The sequence below is a fragment of the Columba livia genome, chromosome 2, assembly GCF_036013475.1.
Source record: "Columba livia isolate bColLiv1 breed racing homer chromosome 2, bColLiv1.pat.W.v2, whole genome shotgun sequence".
In the NCBI taxonomy this organism is placed as follows: domain Eukaryota; kingdom Metazoa; phylum Chordata; class Aves; order Columbiformes; family Columbidae; genus Columba; species Columba livia.
In genome coordinates this window covers 126,410,816-126,429,659 of record NC_088603.1, presented here as the reverse complement: position 1 = coordinate 126,429,659, position 18,844 = coordinate 126,410,816, and the positions used below count along the sequence as shown (strand labels likewise).

General features: G+C 39.8%; 1 protein-coding gene, 1 long non-coding RNA gene and 2 other non-coding genes across 13 annotated transcripts; 3 read left to right on the top strand and 1 right to left on the bottom strand.

Moving 5' to 3' along the window:
- The first annotated feature begins 1,722 nt into the window (after window positions 1-1,722).
- LOC102094178 (uncharacterized) lies at window positions 1,723-18,804 on the top strand. Of its 3 annotated transcripts, none has more exons than XR_010470606.1 (6): window positions 1,723-1,861; window positions 3,275-3,387; window positions 4,221-4,316; window positions 4,805-6,337; window positions 13,946-14,080; window positions 15,591-18,804. It is a non-coding gene; the product is annotated as an uncharacterized LOC102094178 (long non-coding RNA). The 3 variants fall into 3 exon arrangements; XR_010470605.1 differs by having other exon boundaries at window positions 6,669-14,080; XR_010470604.1 differs by having other exon boundaries at window positions 4,805-14,080.
- On the top strand, window positions 4,078-4,156 carry LOC135578915 (small nucleolar RNA SNORD87). The gene has a single exon (XR_010471023.1). It is a non-coding gene; the product is annotated as a small nucleolar RNA SNORD87 (small nucleolar RNA).
- Window positions 4,637-4,718, top strand: LOC135578914 (small nucleolar RNA SNORD87). The gene has a single exon (XR_010471022.1). It is a non-coding gene; the product is annotated as a small nucleolar RNA SNORD87 (small nucleolar RNA).
- On the bottom strand, window positions 4,786-15,787 carry MCMDC2 (minichromosome maintenance domain containing 2). Of its 8 annotated transcripts, XM_005506465.4 has the most exons (14): window positions 15,574-15,707; window positions 15,358-15,488; window positions 15,202-15,261; window positions 14,700-14,895; window positions 13,651-13,773; window positions 13,361-13,468; window positions 11,990-12,118; window positions 11,249-11,480; window positions 9,329-9,534; window positions 8,836-9,002; window positions 8,288-8,464; window positions 7,595-7,737; window positions 6,920-7,029; window positions 4,786-6,423 (listed from the first exon to the last, which is right to left on the bottom strand). In XM_005506465.4, exons 1-14 carry the CDS (start codon window positions 15,671-15,673, stop codon window positions 6,257-6,259), a joined length of 2,049 nt encoding a protein of 682 aa, XP_005506522.2. In that variant the 5' UTR covers window positions 15,674-15,707; the 3' UTR covers window positions 4,786-6,256. The 8 variants fall into 8 exon arrangements, with proteins under 8 accessions (XP_005506522.2, XP_064909775.1, XP_021148595.2 ...); XM_065053703.1 differs by lacking the exon at window positions 6,920-7,029 and having other exon boundaries at window positions 15,574-15,787; XM_021292920.2 differs by lacking the exon at window positions 11,990-12,118 and having other exon boundaries at window positions 15,574-15,787.
- Window positions 18,805-18,844: the final 40 nt, after the last annotated feature.

Here is an 18,844-nt window from a genome sequence, read left to right as displayed (position 1 = left end):
TTCTGTACGTAACTAAGGGTGAAATCACAGCCAGGAGTCAATGCCAACATCAGGCTGCTGCTGTGGAGCAGCGGCCTGATAGTAAAAACAAAACCCGTACGAAATGGCGTGGGGAAAACAAGCACTTACCTAGCACTTTACCTGGCACTTCACACGCTCTTAAAGAATATACCTGGTAGCGACAGAATACAAGAAAGAAAAAAAGACCCCGCCCCAGTTTAAAGGCTTCTTCAATTAAACGTAATTGAAAAGTTCTGCCCACTTATTCATGAAGGAAGCATGAAAACCTGATAGGAATAAGGGGTAGAAACATGGAAAGTCATGAATGGATGGCTTGGAGAAGACATCTCTACTCTGACTTCTACTACAACAAAGGTGGAGTATCTACCATGCTCAGAAAACAGCCAGAGAGATGGAGCAGCAAACACAGGAGCTACTTTATAGCCGCAACGTTTGTGTAAATTGTGGCCACACACATTGCAGTGCAAAGACCTCAACAGCATTTTATAGACTTATTAAACACCAGTAGGAATATGCAGAATTACAACAGCAGGTTTAACTTGCGAACACCTCATACTTATTATGAGTTTGCTTTTATTTTTTTTGCATCAGCTGCAAATTTTTACACCTTTTCTTCCAGTGCCAAGAAAAACCCATTTCTGACCAGTGCAAGAGCTCCTGTCCTCCAGAGGTTTACACCAGGATCAAAACTGATCCTCTGAACCTGTTTGCTTCAAACCTGATGTTTGGATCAAACATTACCTTTCTTAGGAATAGTTTGTGTCCTTGTATACTGAAATGTAACAGTCTGGCATTCAGCACTGGAAATACACATGTGTTTAGGAATATAATTCTACGATGCTCACACCCTGCTACCAAAAGGAACCAGTTTTCATGGAGCAACTTAAAAGATCTTGGCAGACCTGAGTTATTGTCATCAGCTTTTCTTTCAGAGATGGGACCGATAAACTCCACGCAGCCCTATGCAAATAACCTGCCCATGCAAAAGCAGCTCATACAGATGTTTTTTTCCTCATATGCACAGCTGTAGCTACAATACCGTGCCCCCCGGCCATATATTGCTTTAACATATACCCTGCCAATCACTCCTTTTCCCCTTAGAGACCTTTAGGACAACACAGTCATTGTGCCCGTGTAAATGACAACACCGAAAAGGTGATTTTTCCATGGCTTTGACGTCTGAAAGACCCAGTATTCCGTGAGAAAGGAAGCACTTTAAGGTTGAAAACGCTGAGTTTCATTACAAATACTGTTGTACAGAGAACACAACAAAAACAAAGCGAGCGTCCTTCCTCATCAGATATTCCACTCCTAACGCACCTGGGGCAAACTCTTCCATGTTTCAGCCAAACCCGCACCCGCCGGCCGGGGCGGCAGTGCTCAGCTTCGCGGCTCCTCCGCCCGCAGCCCGGGCAGTGCCCCAGCGAGCCGCTGCGGGGCTCCCGCTGCCCGAATCCCCGGGGAAGCGCCGTTTCAGCGGCTGTCACGGGTACGAACGGCCCAGGCCGCCCTGCAGGGCTCCCGGCCGGGCACAAGCGCCGCTGCGGCAGCCCGGGGCTGCAGGACACAACCGTGGCGGGCTGGCGACCAACCCCCCAGCGGCTGCCGCGGCTCCGGACACAGCCCCGCCTCCCGCGGGCCCGCCTCGCGTGCGCGCACGCATGCAGCCACGCCCAAGGTCACCACAGGCACCGCCCCGCCGGAAAGCGCCGCGGTGCTGCGCGCTTTCCCCGCCCCTGGCGCGCGGCCTATTTAACGGGAACCCGCCGGACGGCCGCTCTCTCTGCGTGCCCCGCGGCGCTGAGGAGCCGGGTGTGGCTGCAGCAGCGCGGCCGCGCCGGTACCGAGCGGGTTCTGGGGGGAAGGGTATGGGGACGCTGTGTGTGTGGGAGCCCCTCCCGTGAAGGCGAGAAGCGCCCGGGCGCCTCCGGCAGCATCTGTCGGGGCTGGGTCATTGTGTGCGCGGTGCCGTGTGGCTGGCCCGGTAGCTGCGCGGCTTCTGAGCGGCCTGTGAGCGGTTCCGTGCGTGCCTCGGCCTCCGATAGCGGCGCGGTAGCTTAGGCCGCTGAGTGTGACCTTGCTGCAGCGGAGCGGCTATCGCTGCCCGGGGGGCGCCGGAAGCGGCCGAACCACCCAGGCGCTGACTTGCTGCTGCCGCCTTAGCGTCGGCAGTCCCAGCACATGCTCGTCTGAACAGTAGCGGGGTTTATAACTTTTCGGAGGGATTAGAAACGTTCTGAACCCTTTAATGTAGGAAATACAATTCTGACAATTCGAAACAATAAAGCATAATCTTCAGAATTGAAGGATGGGCTGCTAGCACTGTTTTCCCAATCAGCGTAACCCATCGTTTGAAAGATGAGCGACTGTCACACAGTTGTAACTCTGTCCTGGGTTTGGTTGCTGCAGCAGTGCACTAACCACTCCATGTAGTCTGGGTGCCAGAGGTGACTAATTTCAGCTAATGCTTACTAGCACACAGGCTTCCCAGGCATGTCTGTATGTCTTGTGAGGCTAAAATAAGTTAATTAGTATGTGCCACTCCACTAGTGACCTGTACTTGTTACTTTGGATTATCTCTTGGTTCATCAAGTATTCAAAGGGATGACAGGTTGGGCATCCAGAGAGACTTGGTTTTGCTGATAAATCATCTTCATTGGCAAATGCGTGTCTTAAGTCCAAAGATAAATTAGCATTTTTTTCCTTTGGGGAATTTGGCAAGCTTGGTAGGGTGACCCTTACCATGCCCTTTTTGTGTTGTAGGCACAGATCCAAAGTGGTGAGTCTGGCAGGGACAGGGCCCCAGGGCTTTCAGCCATCCCTGTGGTAATGCTCTCCTTGCCAGGGCCATAGTGCGGGTGCTGACCTTAATTCAACTGACAGCAAAAACATGCAAGTTCCCAAGAACATGGCACATGAGCTAGGGTTAAAGGCTGTACCCTGGTGGGGTACACCCACATCCCCTGCCCCCCAGTGATGGCTGCTCGTTAGGAGCAGCCTAATAGCTCTGCAATCAGTCTTCATACTGGAGTTTGTTCTTGGTAAAATGGTTGTGCCTCTGTTTGACAGTGATCTCAGCTGATGCTGTCTGTAGTTTGCTCCACAGGTAATGATAAAACCAGCAATGAGGTTGCCCAGTAGGTTGGTATTTGTTTGACTGGTTTACTTTCTTCAAGGAAATGCTGATGTTTGCTGCTAGTGGCTCAGCAGCAGAATTCTCTGAATCTGACATTTTATCTCATCTTTGTTTTAGGCAGCAAGTGAAGAGATGAGTTCATTACTGTCTGTGGGAATCTCCAGTCTGGACTCTGCCATACTGTCACCTTGCAAGCAGAAAGGTGTCACATGAATTCTGGAGCTACAGAAGTAATTATTTCTTACTGTACTCAAAAACATTGAGGAAAGCCTCCTGAAATCTAGATCTGGATCTCTGAAGCTGTTTAATGGCATGTAAATTATCTTATGGATGGAACAAGGACGAATATGGTTGTTTGCCTGTAGGGTTAAAAGGTTGAAATTCTAACAAAAGGTATTATGACAGCTAAAAACCCCTAAGACTTGCTCCCTAGAACAAAGCAGATATAATCTCAGAATCCCAAAGGAGTCAGGAGAGAGGTGTGTAGTAGTATCAGAGAATCTAGTTGGGGAGAGAAATGAGATTCCTGCTTTGAAGAGTTAACAGATGCTAGTTGGAAGTGAGAGTGAAGAACAGTGTGTTCAGTTGCCATCCCTACTAGCATTTAAACACATTGGTGTGCTGGAATGTATTCCAAAGGGCAAGGTGACCATGGCAGTGAACTTTACCTCTAGAGAGATAATTGCTATCTGCGGATTGAATGTAACAACAAGGGGCCTGTGTTTTTGAGCCCAGAGAAAGCTGCTTTTTTTTTTTCTTCTTGCTCCTGGCTATTCTGGATCTGTTCTGCGCATAACAGTTAAACCCAAGGTTTTATGTTGATTTATTGAAGTGCATCTCTTGAGACAAACTTAACAAATCCCCTTTGATTAAAATCTGGAAAAAATTGCACCAGTCTTATCACAGGTAGAAACCTGTTTGCTGGCATAATGATGATGACTCTTTGCCGTTTACCCAACTGAATTCTGTGATGAGCAATGTTGTATCTGAAGTGCCAGTAATTAGTAGGATTTTTCCAGTTTGATTTGCTACCATCATTTCTGATCTATTTATTCTTTTAAAGGTGCTATGACTTCAGATGACCTTGTCTGCAGTCTTCAAGTCTTGTGTATGCACACACAGATTTCATCCACTCCTAGAAGTATGAGTGTTTAAGAAGGTAAGTTTTATCACTGTGATACTACAGTATTCAGGCTCCAGTAAGCTTCACTGGTAGCTGGTGGCTTTTGCTGCTGTCTCAAGCTGTGCCGCATTACATCAGCTGGACTGCTGACTGGCTGTGCTGTCCTTTACATGTGGTGCTGCTACTAGTCTTTAATTTGTGCTTAAAACATCATGGCAGAAGCTGGGGAGAGGCAAGGATCAAAAGTTGTGCTAATTCTGCCTTTTTTTTTTAAGGATATACATTCCTTAATATGGCTTGTCAAAAGTAGCGATTTGTAAAGGAATTCTATTTAAGTCTATCCTAGAAGTAATTTTGCTGGCATAATGATGATGATATCTTTGCCGTTTACCCATCTGACTGTTTTTTGATGTGTACCTTTTAATCTGAAATGCCAGTTAAGTTAATAACTTAGTATAAGATTGATTAAGCATACAGAAAACTTACTTTGATTTTTGTTTGTTTGTTTGTTTGTTTGTTTTTAGCTTGAAAACAGTCTGAAATGTGGAGTTCTAATGCACTTGGAAATGCTTTCGTGGCCCTTCTTGCTCCTCAGAAATACTGCTTGAATCAATAGTAAGGCAGAAGAGTAGCTGTTAAGTGAAATGTGTGAATAAGTCTTGAATGAAGTTCAGGTGAGAGTGTTACTCCAGAAAGGGAAATGACTTTGTGGACACTCTTAGAACTTGGTATGAATATTTAAAGGTACTGAATAAATTGAACAAAATCTAATAAATCGATGGTCAAAACATGTAGTAAACTTGTGTTTTCTTGTCTAAATGAGAGTGTTTACAATGTTAGTGGTGGCAGTCCCAAGGCAATATGTGTACAGAAATCCAAGATTGATTCAATTTCCAGTGACTGTAGGGTTTTTGCATCTTTGTGAGCAGTAGCACCGTGATCCTGCTGGATGACATCCTGGGTAGGAGGCACACCAAGCCTCCCATGTTCAGCTTGTCCAGATTTGACAGGAAGCCTGTATAATTTTTATGCTGCTTTTTTTTTTTAAATGCAGATATCTTAGATATAAAACTTGCTCAGTGTTATGTCTGCTGCCATATTTTTACTAGGAGGATAAAATACAGGGAAGTCCATAGTTGGAGAAGCATGATGTGTCTCAGACACCTCATCTTCTACACACCACTCTTTACACTTGTTTTTGCAGTGAGGTAAAGTCAAACTTACTGAGCTGTCTACCTATCAAGTAATCTTTTTTTTCTTTTTTCACTTTACTGCAGGGTTCTACTATCCCTTGTAGACTATGTAAAGTAACGTGGAAAAACTATGTGGGTTTTTTGTTGGTTGTGGTATGTGGTTCTTTTGGTATGTTGTAGTGTTTTTCGTTTGTTTTTTTTTTTTTCTCTCTGGATTGCAGGGCTACACTAGAAACCTGGTCTAATATTATGTTGCTGTGATGTAAAACTGAGAACATTAAACAGTATGGTGGTACTTTTATACCTTCTAAAATTTATAGAACATGAGTCATAATTTAAGAAAGTTGGCTTACACTGGAACGTTTTAATGTACTTAAAACTATTTATCCCTCTTTGGGTGACACATTTTAAAAGAACAAGAAGAAAAACTACAGAGAGTTCATGTAGTTGAAATGAAACACTAGAAATTAAACTCCTGGTTTAATTGTTAGTTGTAGTCTTATTAAAAACCTTGCTTTACTCCTGTAACTCAACAGTGGTAGCCAGGAAGTTCAGGTTGTGGCTTTATTCTGAAAGCCTTGGATGAAGACATCACTCCTGACTTCAAACAGCACTGTCACAAAACTTGTAATTGAATCCTGTCAGCTATGCTTTATTCCTTAGCAAAATAGTACTGAACTGTCTTATAAAAATAATAAAACCCTTATTAGTTGTGTATTTCTAATTGCAGTCTCTCAAAAAGCTGAAGTAGAAGCTTCAGGCATTACTTACTGAGTGGAGTTTTTACTCTTCATTAGGGTTAATGTGAATTCCTGGGCCATAGGCAGCAATAAACTTCAGCAGCTGCTGGTGACACTGCATGAGGTAACTATCTCTCTGTTGCAAGGAGTTTTCATCACTGAGGTCAAATGGAAATACAGGATTTGGTGCAATGCATAATGCAGACTTGCCTAAGCAAAGACCAAAAAAAAAAACAAAAAAAACAATCAAGATTTTTGCCGAAAGACTTCATAATCTTGCCAGGACTTTGAAGGAAAAGCATCTGTGACACAGATTGAAATTGTAACATATAAGATAGCTTTACTAAGTGTTAACATGATAATTCTTGACTCACTGCTGAATTTGTGTACACATGTGACTGTGATGCGAGATAAACAACAAAAAAATCCTCAACCTTTGTCTTCTGTTTTCTCAGGGAGGGTAATCTGTCTTCAGTTTAACCTGGGCCTGAAATAAGCCAGCATAAAGGATGGAGGTGCAGTGTGGGCCTGCGGCTTAACCATGTACATCACTGAGGCTCTCTGCCTTCTCTTCCACTGTCTTCCACAGTGGAAATTCTGGACTTTCATTTGAAATGACAATTATTTCAAACAATTGATAAAACCTGTCAAATAGACAAAGTATCAACACTGTTACCAAGACTAAAGACTGAGTTACGTTATTTACCATGTTTTAGGGTAAGAGATGATTCGAGTAACAAGATGGCAATCAATGCATCTTCCTCAAGTACTTTGTTTCTCAAACTTAGTTTAGTGTGAGCCTTAGACAGTGAAATCCTAAAAGATGAATACAAGCATATCAGAAATAAACAGTGCACCCATGAATGCCTGTTTAAAATACTTTTGTAAAGTGGAAGTTAACACTTGAGTGCTTGTTTCTATACTTAAGCTGTGTAAACGTCCCACAAATACTGTGCACTTGTACTTGTCACTAACAAAGTATGTATTATTGTGTGACTTTCTTGCGCTGTGAAAGTTGTAGAACTTGGCATATTAGCTAAAGACTTTTTTTTTTTACTTGGCATATTAGCTAAAGACTTTTTTTTTACTTGCACAACACAAAGCTGTGATAATTTAGGTGTCTTTTCTGTTTTTCTAGATAGCTTCAGCAGTGATAATTGTTTCTTAAATCACTGGGGTTTGCCTGGCAAAGTTCTTTACTTTTTTTTTTTAAACATCAACATATAAATTAAACAGTATTCATAAATGGTAAATAAGATTATGCTTGAGATTTTCAAAACTTAAATGTCTTGTCCAAATTTTTATTTAACAAGCTCTTGAGCAGGTTAGGAGAATTTCTATTTGCAACATAAATGTGTTTACTTTAAAAAGTAGGACATACAGAATTTTTAGTGCAGATGCTGATAATGTTGATCCACGAAGAGAATCTCTTCTCAGTCTGCGACTTGCAAGATAGTAGCCCTGAATGAGGTTTTCTGCTTCTGAGCTCAGTTCAACGTGAAGATTCCTAGCAAACAAAATAAACTAGAGAGAGGGTATACATTTTAAATACTTAACTGGAAAAAAAAAAATACATTTTTCACACATTTTAACATACTAATGCCACAGTAATAAGAGTTTGGACAACAAATTCTACCAGTAGTTTTTAAAGAGACAGCTGTCACTATTCAGTTATGCATAAGGATAGATTTCAGATACTAAACAGAATCACCCATTAATTATACTAGAGATACTGACAGTTTGTTTAGAATGGAATGTTAACTTTTACTACTGATTATAAATTTGTCAAAAGTAGGTATTGGAGACCTGTTCTCACATGAATGTTAGCCTATGCTTTTCAGAAACAATATTGAACTGAATTTATGAAGTTGGCTCTTTTAAAGAACTGAAGCTAATGTATCAATGATCCTATTAGCACTAGTGGGAGTATGGGGGAGGGCAACGGGTAGGAAGTGAGTATTAACAGATTTAAAAATAAGCAATGTGAATGTGTGAAGAGAACTTTCTGATTCCAGCAATAGTATGAAATTCCCAAGTATAATGCATTTCTAAATGCTTGGGCAGTATCTGTTACCTCCTCAAAATCCTGCATTCGGAACTGCTGTGAGACTTTGTACAGCATGGCTTCAGGATTGATAGCTTTTTTCAAGATATGATGCACAAGAGGAGAAGATAGTTGACACGAAGGAAACTCATTGTATATCAGAAGCCCAAAAACATCTAGAAGATTAGGTGGAATCAAACTCACATCCTAAAGAAAAGATCCAGAGAAAGAAAATCATTATTTCAACTTTTTGACTTGTAGAAACGTTGCAATTTTTTCAATCTGAAATGTTCAATATCCATATATACTGAGTCCTGAAAGACAAATTACCTATAATAAATGCAGTAAAATTTTGTTTCAATAGTAGTTGTCAAAAGCTATTCTGAATAATAAATGATACCTACTTCTGGGAAAGCTAGCTCATTTTAGAAGATACCTGATTTAAAGTCACTTAAGTTGTGACTTTTTGGGAAGTACTAACAAAATTGATTGTTTTCATTATTTTGTATGTTGAAATAACTATAAACACAAATAACTGCTATAGTACCGTTACTGTCATAACAAGGCATGTGCTTTACCATCTGTCCAATTAAAAAGTTTTCCTTTTGTATATGTTTCTTTGAGGAAGAATCCACATCTACAAAAGACCAAAAATTGGTTTGAACTGAAATAGTGACTTGTTGGTCAGCCTCTTCTCCGTACTTCTTTCCAGGAATGAATACTGTTGTCATTCTGCTTTCCAGCACTAGGATAGGACAAAATAAGTCAATTCTGTAATTGGTGTAGTTTAACTATAATTTCTAGTCCCATACACGCCATCTGAAACCAGTTGCTATCATGTATTTAATAGAATTGTCAGCATCAATGGATCTCTGCAGTGGAGCCTGTGTAGTAGTATATGTAAGCTTATAGGACCTTGGCTTTTCTGTCCTTTTCTTACACAGACACATTAAAAATAGTGTTATAGATTTTCACAGCATTTGAGGGCCATGAGCTGGGGAATAAACGTAGCCATGAGTTTATATGTTGGTTTTGTTCTGTCCCCTCATTTGTTAGCATGTGTGAGATTACCGGACTGTAGGAGTTCAAGTTTATCCTTTTTGTATGAAGATAAGTCTCCTATGTAACAGACACCACCCTTAGCCAGGACAGCACTGCAAGCTTGGATACTGGCACTTCCAGTTCCGTGTTTATCTTTGGACACAGAAGGAAAAATGTCACTAGAAGGTGGGTGTCGTATGCCACGAGGCAGAAGACATAAGCTGTAATTCAGAAGCCTAGGGGATTAAATAATTTTCAGTCATAATTGTTAAATTATTCAGTTTTTCAAAACAATACTACACTTAATACTGTATAATGGTATTTATATATATTAATACTCACTTAGAAACAACAACAACAAACCTTAACATAAAACTAGTGTCAAAACAAAACATTTAACTTTGAATACAAAGGTAGAAGTCCAAGTATTCTGTCCAAAAGCCACCAATCAGACTGTATTTCTTATGGATTTAACATATGAGGCAATTTGTGGTTTGTAACAGAAGTAACTCCTAGAAAGTCAAAGAAGTCGCATAATTTAACTCCATATTATTAACTCCTATTCCTATTATAGAGAAACTTTTCCAGTGATTTACAAGGGTACAGGATTTGCAATCCTGGCCATTTGGGAAAAATGAAAGGGCTGGGAATGTGCAAGCTCTGCCTGCCTGGTTTACCCTCCCGCTCCCTCTCAAATTCTTTTGGAGCAAGCAGGTATAGAAATTTCTTTTTCATCCCCTGTACTATGTTTCTTGGCACAAAGAGGTTGCAAATTGTCTGTCTGGTTCCACAATCAAAGGCTCCTAATGGTTTTTAAATGTCAGGGCATAATTTATCCTGCTATTAATAACTGAGATAAAATTATTGATTAATGAGAATAAATAGGCTATCATACCAATATAAATATGATGTAGGAAATGCCTATTTTGACAGGTTGCTGACAAATACTACGTGCACATGCAAGACAGTACAAATGACAGTACTGACCAAGATTTACAGTGTGCAACTGTTTTAATATTAAGCAGATGTTTTGATTCTCAAAACACTCTGAGTTCCTATGACTTCTCTTATGAAATCTTTCCCAACCTGGGGGAAAAAAAAAACCCAGCCCACATTATTTTCAACTTTGAACTAATTTCTACAGCTCTATTTTGAAATGGTTAAGAAAATATTTTTCCCCAACTAAAAAATACCAACGAATTTGTTGAAGAACTGTCAAATGGAAATAAAATTCATGCCACTTTCAAATATATTTTTCAAAAATAAAAAGAGAATCCCTGTTTTCAGTTGGGGAAGGATAAAGGAATTTTGTTCAAATTAAAAGCTGAGCATATTATAATTTTTTGCAGTATATGCAAAAATGTGTTAACAGCTTATAATTATGTGACATGGTAAATACATAAGATGCAGAAATACAGAAAAACATTTTTCTAAAGGTAGCAACAGCCCGATTTGTTACCTACATGTAAAGATGCATGTGACTTTTGATACTTTATCAGTATAGTTTTTATTAAAAAGAGTGACATAAATGTATATATTTACACACCACTTATTAACCAAAAATGCCATTGTTAATAGGTGGGAAGTGGTGATGAAAAAGCTCAAGATTTGAAAAGTAGAGCCATTTGCTTTTATTATATCATCACCAGCTTCTGGGACAGTCTTCAGTTTTAGAAGAATGTTTTGTTTGATCTCTGCTAAACAGGGCTAGTGTTAAAATCTTATTGAGAACATTAAGAGGGTGTTAACGGGCTTTATTATTAGTGAAGCTGTGACCCAGATTTACCACTTGAAATAAATAAGTGTATTTGGGTATTTTTACTAAGTTGGAGCCCTGCATATTCTTTTAAAATACAGTCTCTTTAACCTTTCATGTAAGGCCAATCCTATTATCTTTAAAAATACTCATGTTTTTAATTCTAATTTACGTGAAGAATAAGGAATCTTTACCTATCAATTACTAGTGTGTCGCTTGTCACAATCAACAGATCCAGATAATTTGCATTTTCTTTTTCACATGTCTGTACTAGGCTCAGCAATATAGTGAGTTTGAGAGTATTGCAAGTGCCTGGTGGGACAACTTGAGAAGCAAAGATATTGGCAAGGATGGCGGTAAACTTCCAGCATGAGCTTGATGTCAGTGAGAGCAGATACTTAAAATTGTCACCGACAAAAGGAGGACCTAAATATAACAAAGTACAGGTTAACAAACACTTCACATGAGAGCTATGCAGATACATTAGAATAAGTCATCATTCTAGTCTTGACACAAAACTTACAAAGAACAAAAGTTTATGTACTGAGCACAAATTCAGAATGTAAACATCTGACACTATTAATTTTACTAAAAAGGTAGCAGCATGTCCTGCTAAAACTGATGGAATAAGAAAGGAATAACAAACTGAAATATCACGTTCATTTAATGTATCATTTCAAAGTACCTTCCAAAGGATAGGAAAAGTTGGAAACAGAAGTTGAAGAACTGAAGGAAAGAATGATGTAGCTTTTCAATGCATGGAAATGGGGCAAAAGGTGATCTTCTCGAAGAACAGTAAGCACACATTTCAGACTGCAAGGGAAGTGGTTGTGTAATGTGGACCTCTAGGTCACAGAAAACTGTACCACTTCTCATGATTTTGTTCTAGAAGGTTTCCCAACTTTTAAAGTCAATTTTTAATGAAACTCTTTTACCATTTGGTTTACAGAGCTGTACACTATTGACTTCTATACATGTTGTAGCTTGTAAGCCATTTTGCACACAAGCTGGAATTCCTATAATCTTGTAGTGGTTTCCTATCTTCATTTTATTGACCAGTTCATCTAGAAATTTGGAAAAAAAAAAAAAAAAAGAGGGTGCTGATGAGAGGAATCTGAAGATGTGTTAGGGTGTAAAGACAGCTTTAGAGATATGGTCAGAAAACTTAAAATTGAACCATTCAGAATGTTATTATTTAATTGCAGAAAACAACAGTTGGGTGCCAGGTTCACTATAATGGACTAGAATAAAATGATGCATACAATTCTAATTAGTTAGTGCAAAAGGTAAGGAAGACACAGTGGGTGAGGAAAGGCAGATTCCTGATTAAAAGATAAAAAAGGATAACACAGTTCTGCATTGACAAGAAAATGAATAGTTGTTTGCAAGTATGCATTCCTACTCCGAAACTTGTGGTTACACCACTATTAGTTACTGTCCTATAAAATGTCAAAGAAGAAAAACCACAATAAAAAGGAAATCCAGTAGCTTTGTGAACATTTGTATTTCTGTGCATCTTTAAAAAACCATCGCATTTATTTTTTGAAAATGAGAGTTAGGTCCAACCAAATACAAGTCTCAGCTCTGAGACCCTGTCCAATCTCATCAATCACTGAAGCCAGTGGAAATTCAATGCATGCAAAACTCACAATATCTGACCCACAGATTGTGTTTTATAAAAATACATGCACAGCATCAGTTTTTAAGTGTATCTCACGATCCTGGAGCTATTTAGTTTTCCAGAAATGGACAATATAATTCCATAGACTTTTGGAATAATGTTGGTTTGGGAGTTTGGTTGTTGTTTTACGAGAACTAATGGAAGTATGTTGGCGAGTTGTGATTCTAGTTGGATATTCTCATTAGAAATCATGTAACGATTGCAGTGGTAAGTAGTGGTAGTAGAAGCCAAAAGTCCTGATGGAATGCAGAAAACACCTGGACTGAGGGTGTTAAAACACATGCAGTTAGTACAAAACAGTATGGACAAAGGAAGTAGAAAGCAGAAAAAAAACCCCATCTACAGTTAGTATGTGATACTGTGAAACTGGTCAAGAGATTTTATTTATATGAAGGTACAGAAGTGAACATAACAGTTTTGCCATGTGTACTCTTCAATCACCTGTGTATACTGTTTAACTATCTATCTAATTTTATGTATTTTCACCCCTAATTTTATTGAAGAACTGCAATATGAGTTATTACTTTCACTTTATCCAGATAAATGGACCTATAAGGAAAATGCAAGTGAATATTACAGTTCAATTCTAAAATATTTTTTGACAAATCTCCAAAATTCAGCTTACCTCTCAAGAAAACTGTAAATGTCTGAATCATAAAATGTGATTTATCGTCGGAATATCCTTTCAAAGCATTAAGAACTTTTGCATCAACCATTTCAACTATTTGTTTATCTTTCAAAGTAAAGACAAATAAAAGGTTAGTTCTTTTGAAAACAGTACAGCTTTTATTTTTTTGTCTTCTTTTAAATGACTGGTACATTTTGGAGCTTTTTCCACTTAACCATCTTGTTTACTTATTATGTAACACAAGTAGGAAAGTAACAGATCTAAAAATAAAACTACATAGATCCTACCACCAAGTACTCTATATTTCATGTCTTCCTGCAGTGGTGAAGAACACAAGCTACACACAAAATCATTCCTCACTGTGGCAGATTCTGTAGCTCCAGGCAGATGCACTCTTATATAGCTAAACCCTAAAAAGAAAAAAAAACTGTCAAGGAGGAAACGCCTTTCATTTTAAATTTCCCTTTATGAAGAGACTAAAATACTGGACAGTGAAATTCCAAATTTATCATGCATTTCTTCGTATGAGCGCCTGTTGGCATACTGTGGTTCCACTGAAACGATCTGAATAATTTATTCCAGGTTGACCACAGGATGGCAGAATTTCCCTCGGCACCCCCCCAAGCGGCACAGCTCGGCCTTTCCGAGCGGGAACGAGCGGCTGCCGCTGGTGCCTGGCGGGCAAATGACAGGGGAGACGGATACTCATTATTAGAGGTATGTGCCTTCAGAAAGACATCATTATGATTTATTCTGCAGTCGCTAAGTTTGGGATTTCACTTCTCTTTTGTAATTTTATGGTCTCTTACAGGAAGAAGCAAATGAAACAGCCTTAAAAGTACTTAAGGCCTAATACTGCAACAATACAAGCAGTTCAGTAATATTAATATTACTCAAATAAGTGGTTCCACAGAATTCATCTCCCCATTAAAGCAAACCTGTTCTATGCTAGATGCTTTTGCCAGTCACGTAAGCATACTGGTCTGTAATATTTCTCTATAAACAGAAACACAGTTTCCAAGGGAAAGAAATACTACTTTATGTTTTTTCTTTCAGAAAATTTAATTATATTTGCAACGTATCTTTTCTCTTATGAACTATCTTCAGCATTAGGAAAATGGAGTGCTGGCACAGCTATGCTTCCAAAACCTTTAATAACGCTGAGCCACTGGCAGGGCCTACTTTCCATTAATAAAAATCATCCTGTGCTCATTACAAAAACGTCTGCATAATAAGACTGCATAGAAATGCCTTTTCCATGCTAGGTTTTTAATTTCTGTAAATTATCAAGTTTATTAAAAAACTTTTGAAATAGTACTGAGTTTTTTTTTATTACCTTCAGAAAATGGACAGGTTTCCTCAGTACAAAGAAATCTTGCTCCTTGTGTATATTTTGTTACTGTTCCCATTGCAGTTGCTATTCCTTCAGACATATAAAATCTTTGAGATGTGTAATTAAAGGGAAATGCAGAAAGACTGAAGACATAACTTGGTAAAGGTGGCAAATGTGTTGGTTTCAGCAGTATACTAACCTAACAAGAGATACAATTATATTAATACTGTAAAAAAACTTTATTTAAAACTGCTTTACTTACAATGATTAGAAATTAGCTACTAGAAAAAAATTAGAAACACATGAGGTGTAATTCAGTTTCACATTAATTATCTCAAAATTCTTGCAGTATGGTTGGGTGACATTTCCAGCTACTTGTAATTACAAATAATACTACAACCAGAGGGAAAATGAAAACTGAAAAGTTAATACAAAAGTATTATTTTTTGACACTTCACTATACTCAAATGATTTAAGATCTAAATGGAGAACAGTGCAGACTCACCTGAGCTTCTGTCTGCAATTGTTCAATTAATGATAATGTCTTAATAGCTATGAAACATACCTGTGATTGAAAAAGAACTTCATTTTAGAAAGGAAAATCTAGTTCAGGTATAGATTATGTACTTTTGTCTGCTCTTGTCTATATATACATACTTACTGACTGAAAAATCTGTGCAGCTTGTATAGGATTATGAAGAATGTAGTTTCCAAGAACTGCATCTAACTCAGTAATATCAGAAGGATTTATTGAAATAATGAAACGATAAACAGCATAACTCTGTTTTGAGTCTGTAGAAAAAGTATGTTTAATAAAAACAACAGAGGTTTGTGTAACATTATGTATCAATTTAACAGAATATGTATTGAGTAATACCATTATATTTTTTGCAGTCGTGCACGAATTTCTGAAGGCCACCACTTCTGTCAAGGTAAACAAGGGAAATTTCCCTCATTTTCTGTATTTCATGATGCATTCTCCAAGAAAGATCTTCGCATTCTTTATCAAAATGTTGGAATAAACTGTGAAGAAACAACATTAGAACTGGCCATGCAACAATAATAATGAAGGTATGCATTAAACAAGCCATAAAAATGAAAATAAATAGTCTCTTTTTCAAACTTTGCGATTCTTTAAGGATTTTTAAACTACCACAATTCAGTGGAAAGTTCTTTCTAATGGCTGAAGCATACTACATTCCCAAAGTAAATTCCTGAATGATGCTCTAGTCCTTTCTTTTCTCAGTTAATTATTTTGCTGCCCAATTCCCTAACCCATGAAATTAAAGCCTGCAGTTAATTTAACCTCTCCTGTGTATTTTATAGGTATAATAAGCCTACTGAAAGTAAGATTTAAATGTCTGCCTTATTTGAGAAGCCTGTCATAGCTGTGAAGTTTGAAACTGGGCAACATCTTTTCCCTTTTTAAAATCTGATTCCCTGCTCTGCTGTTACCACCTTTAGCACCCACTTAAGGTGTCAATCTTCCAAACACTTATTTCCAGCATATACACAGAAAAATCAGTTCTCAAAGACAAAACCTTCACAACAGTTTTGGTTTGGAGGCTGACCACGCTCTTCAGTGCTGTTTTCATTGTGTACTACCCACATCTCTACATATTTTTTCAAGTAAAATCTCATACCGTGAAGCAGTACTTGCTGAATTTAGAAGGAGAATCACACTACAGCCGAAATACGGTATTTTGTATATACGTATCTGGTTTACTGTCTTAGAGATTTTCTTCTACAAAGTGTCCTTTGTCCTCTCTGTAGATGACCAAAATTAAACACCACTTAAATCTTCAAAAGTAGATTTTGCTGCCTGGTAAAGGACAAGACACAGAATTATTGGGCTGATGGGGATGCAAAGCTCATAGCATCTGAAGGATGTCCTGTGGGAGTTCACAGAACTGCCTTCATCCAAGAGAGGAGTAATTGGATACCAGTGCAACCTGAGTGTGGCAGCAGTGTAAATCCTGTCCTCTGAGAACTGCATGCTCTGGGCTGGTAGATGTGTTTAGTGGCCTGAAGTATCAAATTTTAAGAACAAGTTGAAAGATAATTTATAGTAGAGACTTGTTTTTTTCTCAGGATTTTCTTTAGGATTACTCCTACACGACTACTGCCCTTGAAACCTTCAGCAAGAAGGGATTAAAGAAGCGCGCGCACACACACGCACACACACACACACACACACACACAGATCCACTGTATTTCCCCAGACCCTGTGTTCTCCTGGCTAGAAGGACACCAGACAGGACTAGGAAGGACTAAGCGATGGCCCAGGTCATTCTGCACTAACCACTGTCATCTCCTAACCTTCACAAAATAAAGTCTCACCAGTCCCACAGCCTGAACGTGGGGTGACCACGTTCATCCGTTCCCCCACAGCCGGGTAACCCCCCTCAGCTGCACTTCAGTGTGTGCCAGGGCACGATGCGCAAAGCCTCCCCCCCGGCTTCAGGCTCCTGCCATCAGCACACCTTCCTCACAAACCCCACCGGCGCTCTCCCCAGAACATTCCCCAGGCTTCCTACGCGCCCCTCTTCAGCACCGCGGTGTCGGCAACAACGGGCACTGAGGGCGACACCACAGCGGGGAGAGGGGACATAAAGCTTTCCCCCTCGACATTTAGGAGGCGGCAACGAGGGGCCCGACGACCGCAGGACGGAGCTGCCGGTACCGCTCCCGCACCCCTCAGGCGGCAGCCGTTGGCGCGCTCGGGGACAGCCGTTAGCCCGCGCGGCGCGGGCGGGAAATGCTCCCGCTCCGCCCGGCAGCCGCAGCCCTCACGGACACCGCCACCGGTGCCGAAACGGCTCCTCTCCCCGCCCCTCACCCACCGCTGCACAAGCGCACCCGCCCCATTGAACATACAGTCCCTGTGGAGGGCGCTGCCTTCTCTTTCTTGCGGGCAGAGGCTTAGGCACGTCACTAGAAAAGGGACATGTACTGACAGGGGAGCAAGTACTGATACACAACGTCTTTATAAAACCCTTCTCTCCCTTTCATTAATCAATATTGCGTATTTAACTGTTGCCTTCAGCATGCCAGCCATTTGTAAACTTACCGCTTAGGACAGCGCCTCTGAACAATTTTTCTGTTGTATTTCAGTTCGTATTTTTACAACTGCCATGCCCTTCTGCCCCGTTCCTTTGCTTCCACAGCTCCAGGAGAGAAGGCTGCTGCTCACAGGGTTCAGCTGCACCTCTGAAGGGGAGGAACAATCCCCTTTCACCAGGGTCAGGCAAACCCCCCTGCATTAGTCACAAAAAGACAATTTTTACCTCCTTTTATTACATATCTACCAAAACAGGAAAGGAATACCACAGGTGTTTCCTGTGTAGGTTCTTCCACAGTCTCCTACCACAACTGGTGCTTCAGATTTCACTTTTCAGATTAGCATCAGGTGAAGGGGCTACTCTACATGGTAGAGCAGCATCATCTTACTTTGACAACCAGCATCATGAAATGCAGAATAAGAGCACTAGATGCAAAAGTGTTGTGAGGCTTCATTGCCTGATGTTGCACACAGAGTCTGTTATCTTTACAAGTCCTGATCTGACCCAGGCATTTCACAACATGAACTTACAGCAGAAGGAAAAAAGCGAACAGAAGTATTGCAAGTGTGATACGTTTAACACATTCACATTTCACCAAAAAGGCAGAGCCTGCTGAAAGAAAAAGCTTAATAAGCAATTATTAAGGTGCTCTCCCAGAAATAACTTCAACTACCATTGCCATATTTTTTTTGTATTAGGAAAAAAACAAACAAACAAACACAAAAGCCACCAAATTTCTGAGCAAAAAAAGGCCAAAACCCAAACCCCTTCACCCAGTCAGGCAGCTAGGTATAGATATCTTTGAAATACAAGACAAACTAAAACGGGTGCTAGCTCCCACAGCAACAACTTCACAAGTATCCCTCCTCCTCCCCATCTCCCTACAGTAATGTACCTCCTCCTGGGAGAAGCAGAAAGCAGCTTGAGTATGTGTTTCCTTGCCATAAAGAACAGGTAGTTACATTAGCCCACATTTCAGACCTACAGAGTAAAAATGCAGTATAAGAATGGATACTTGCTATCTTACAATCATTTGGAAGCAACAGCCTCACTTTTTTTTTTACTTTTTTTTCAATTGATTGTAAC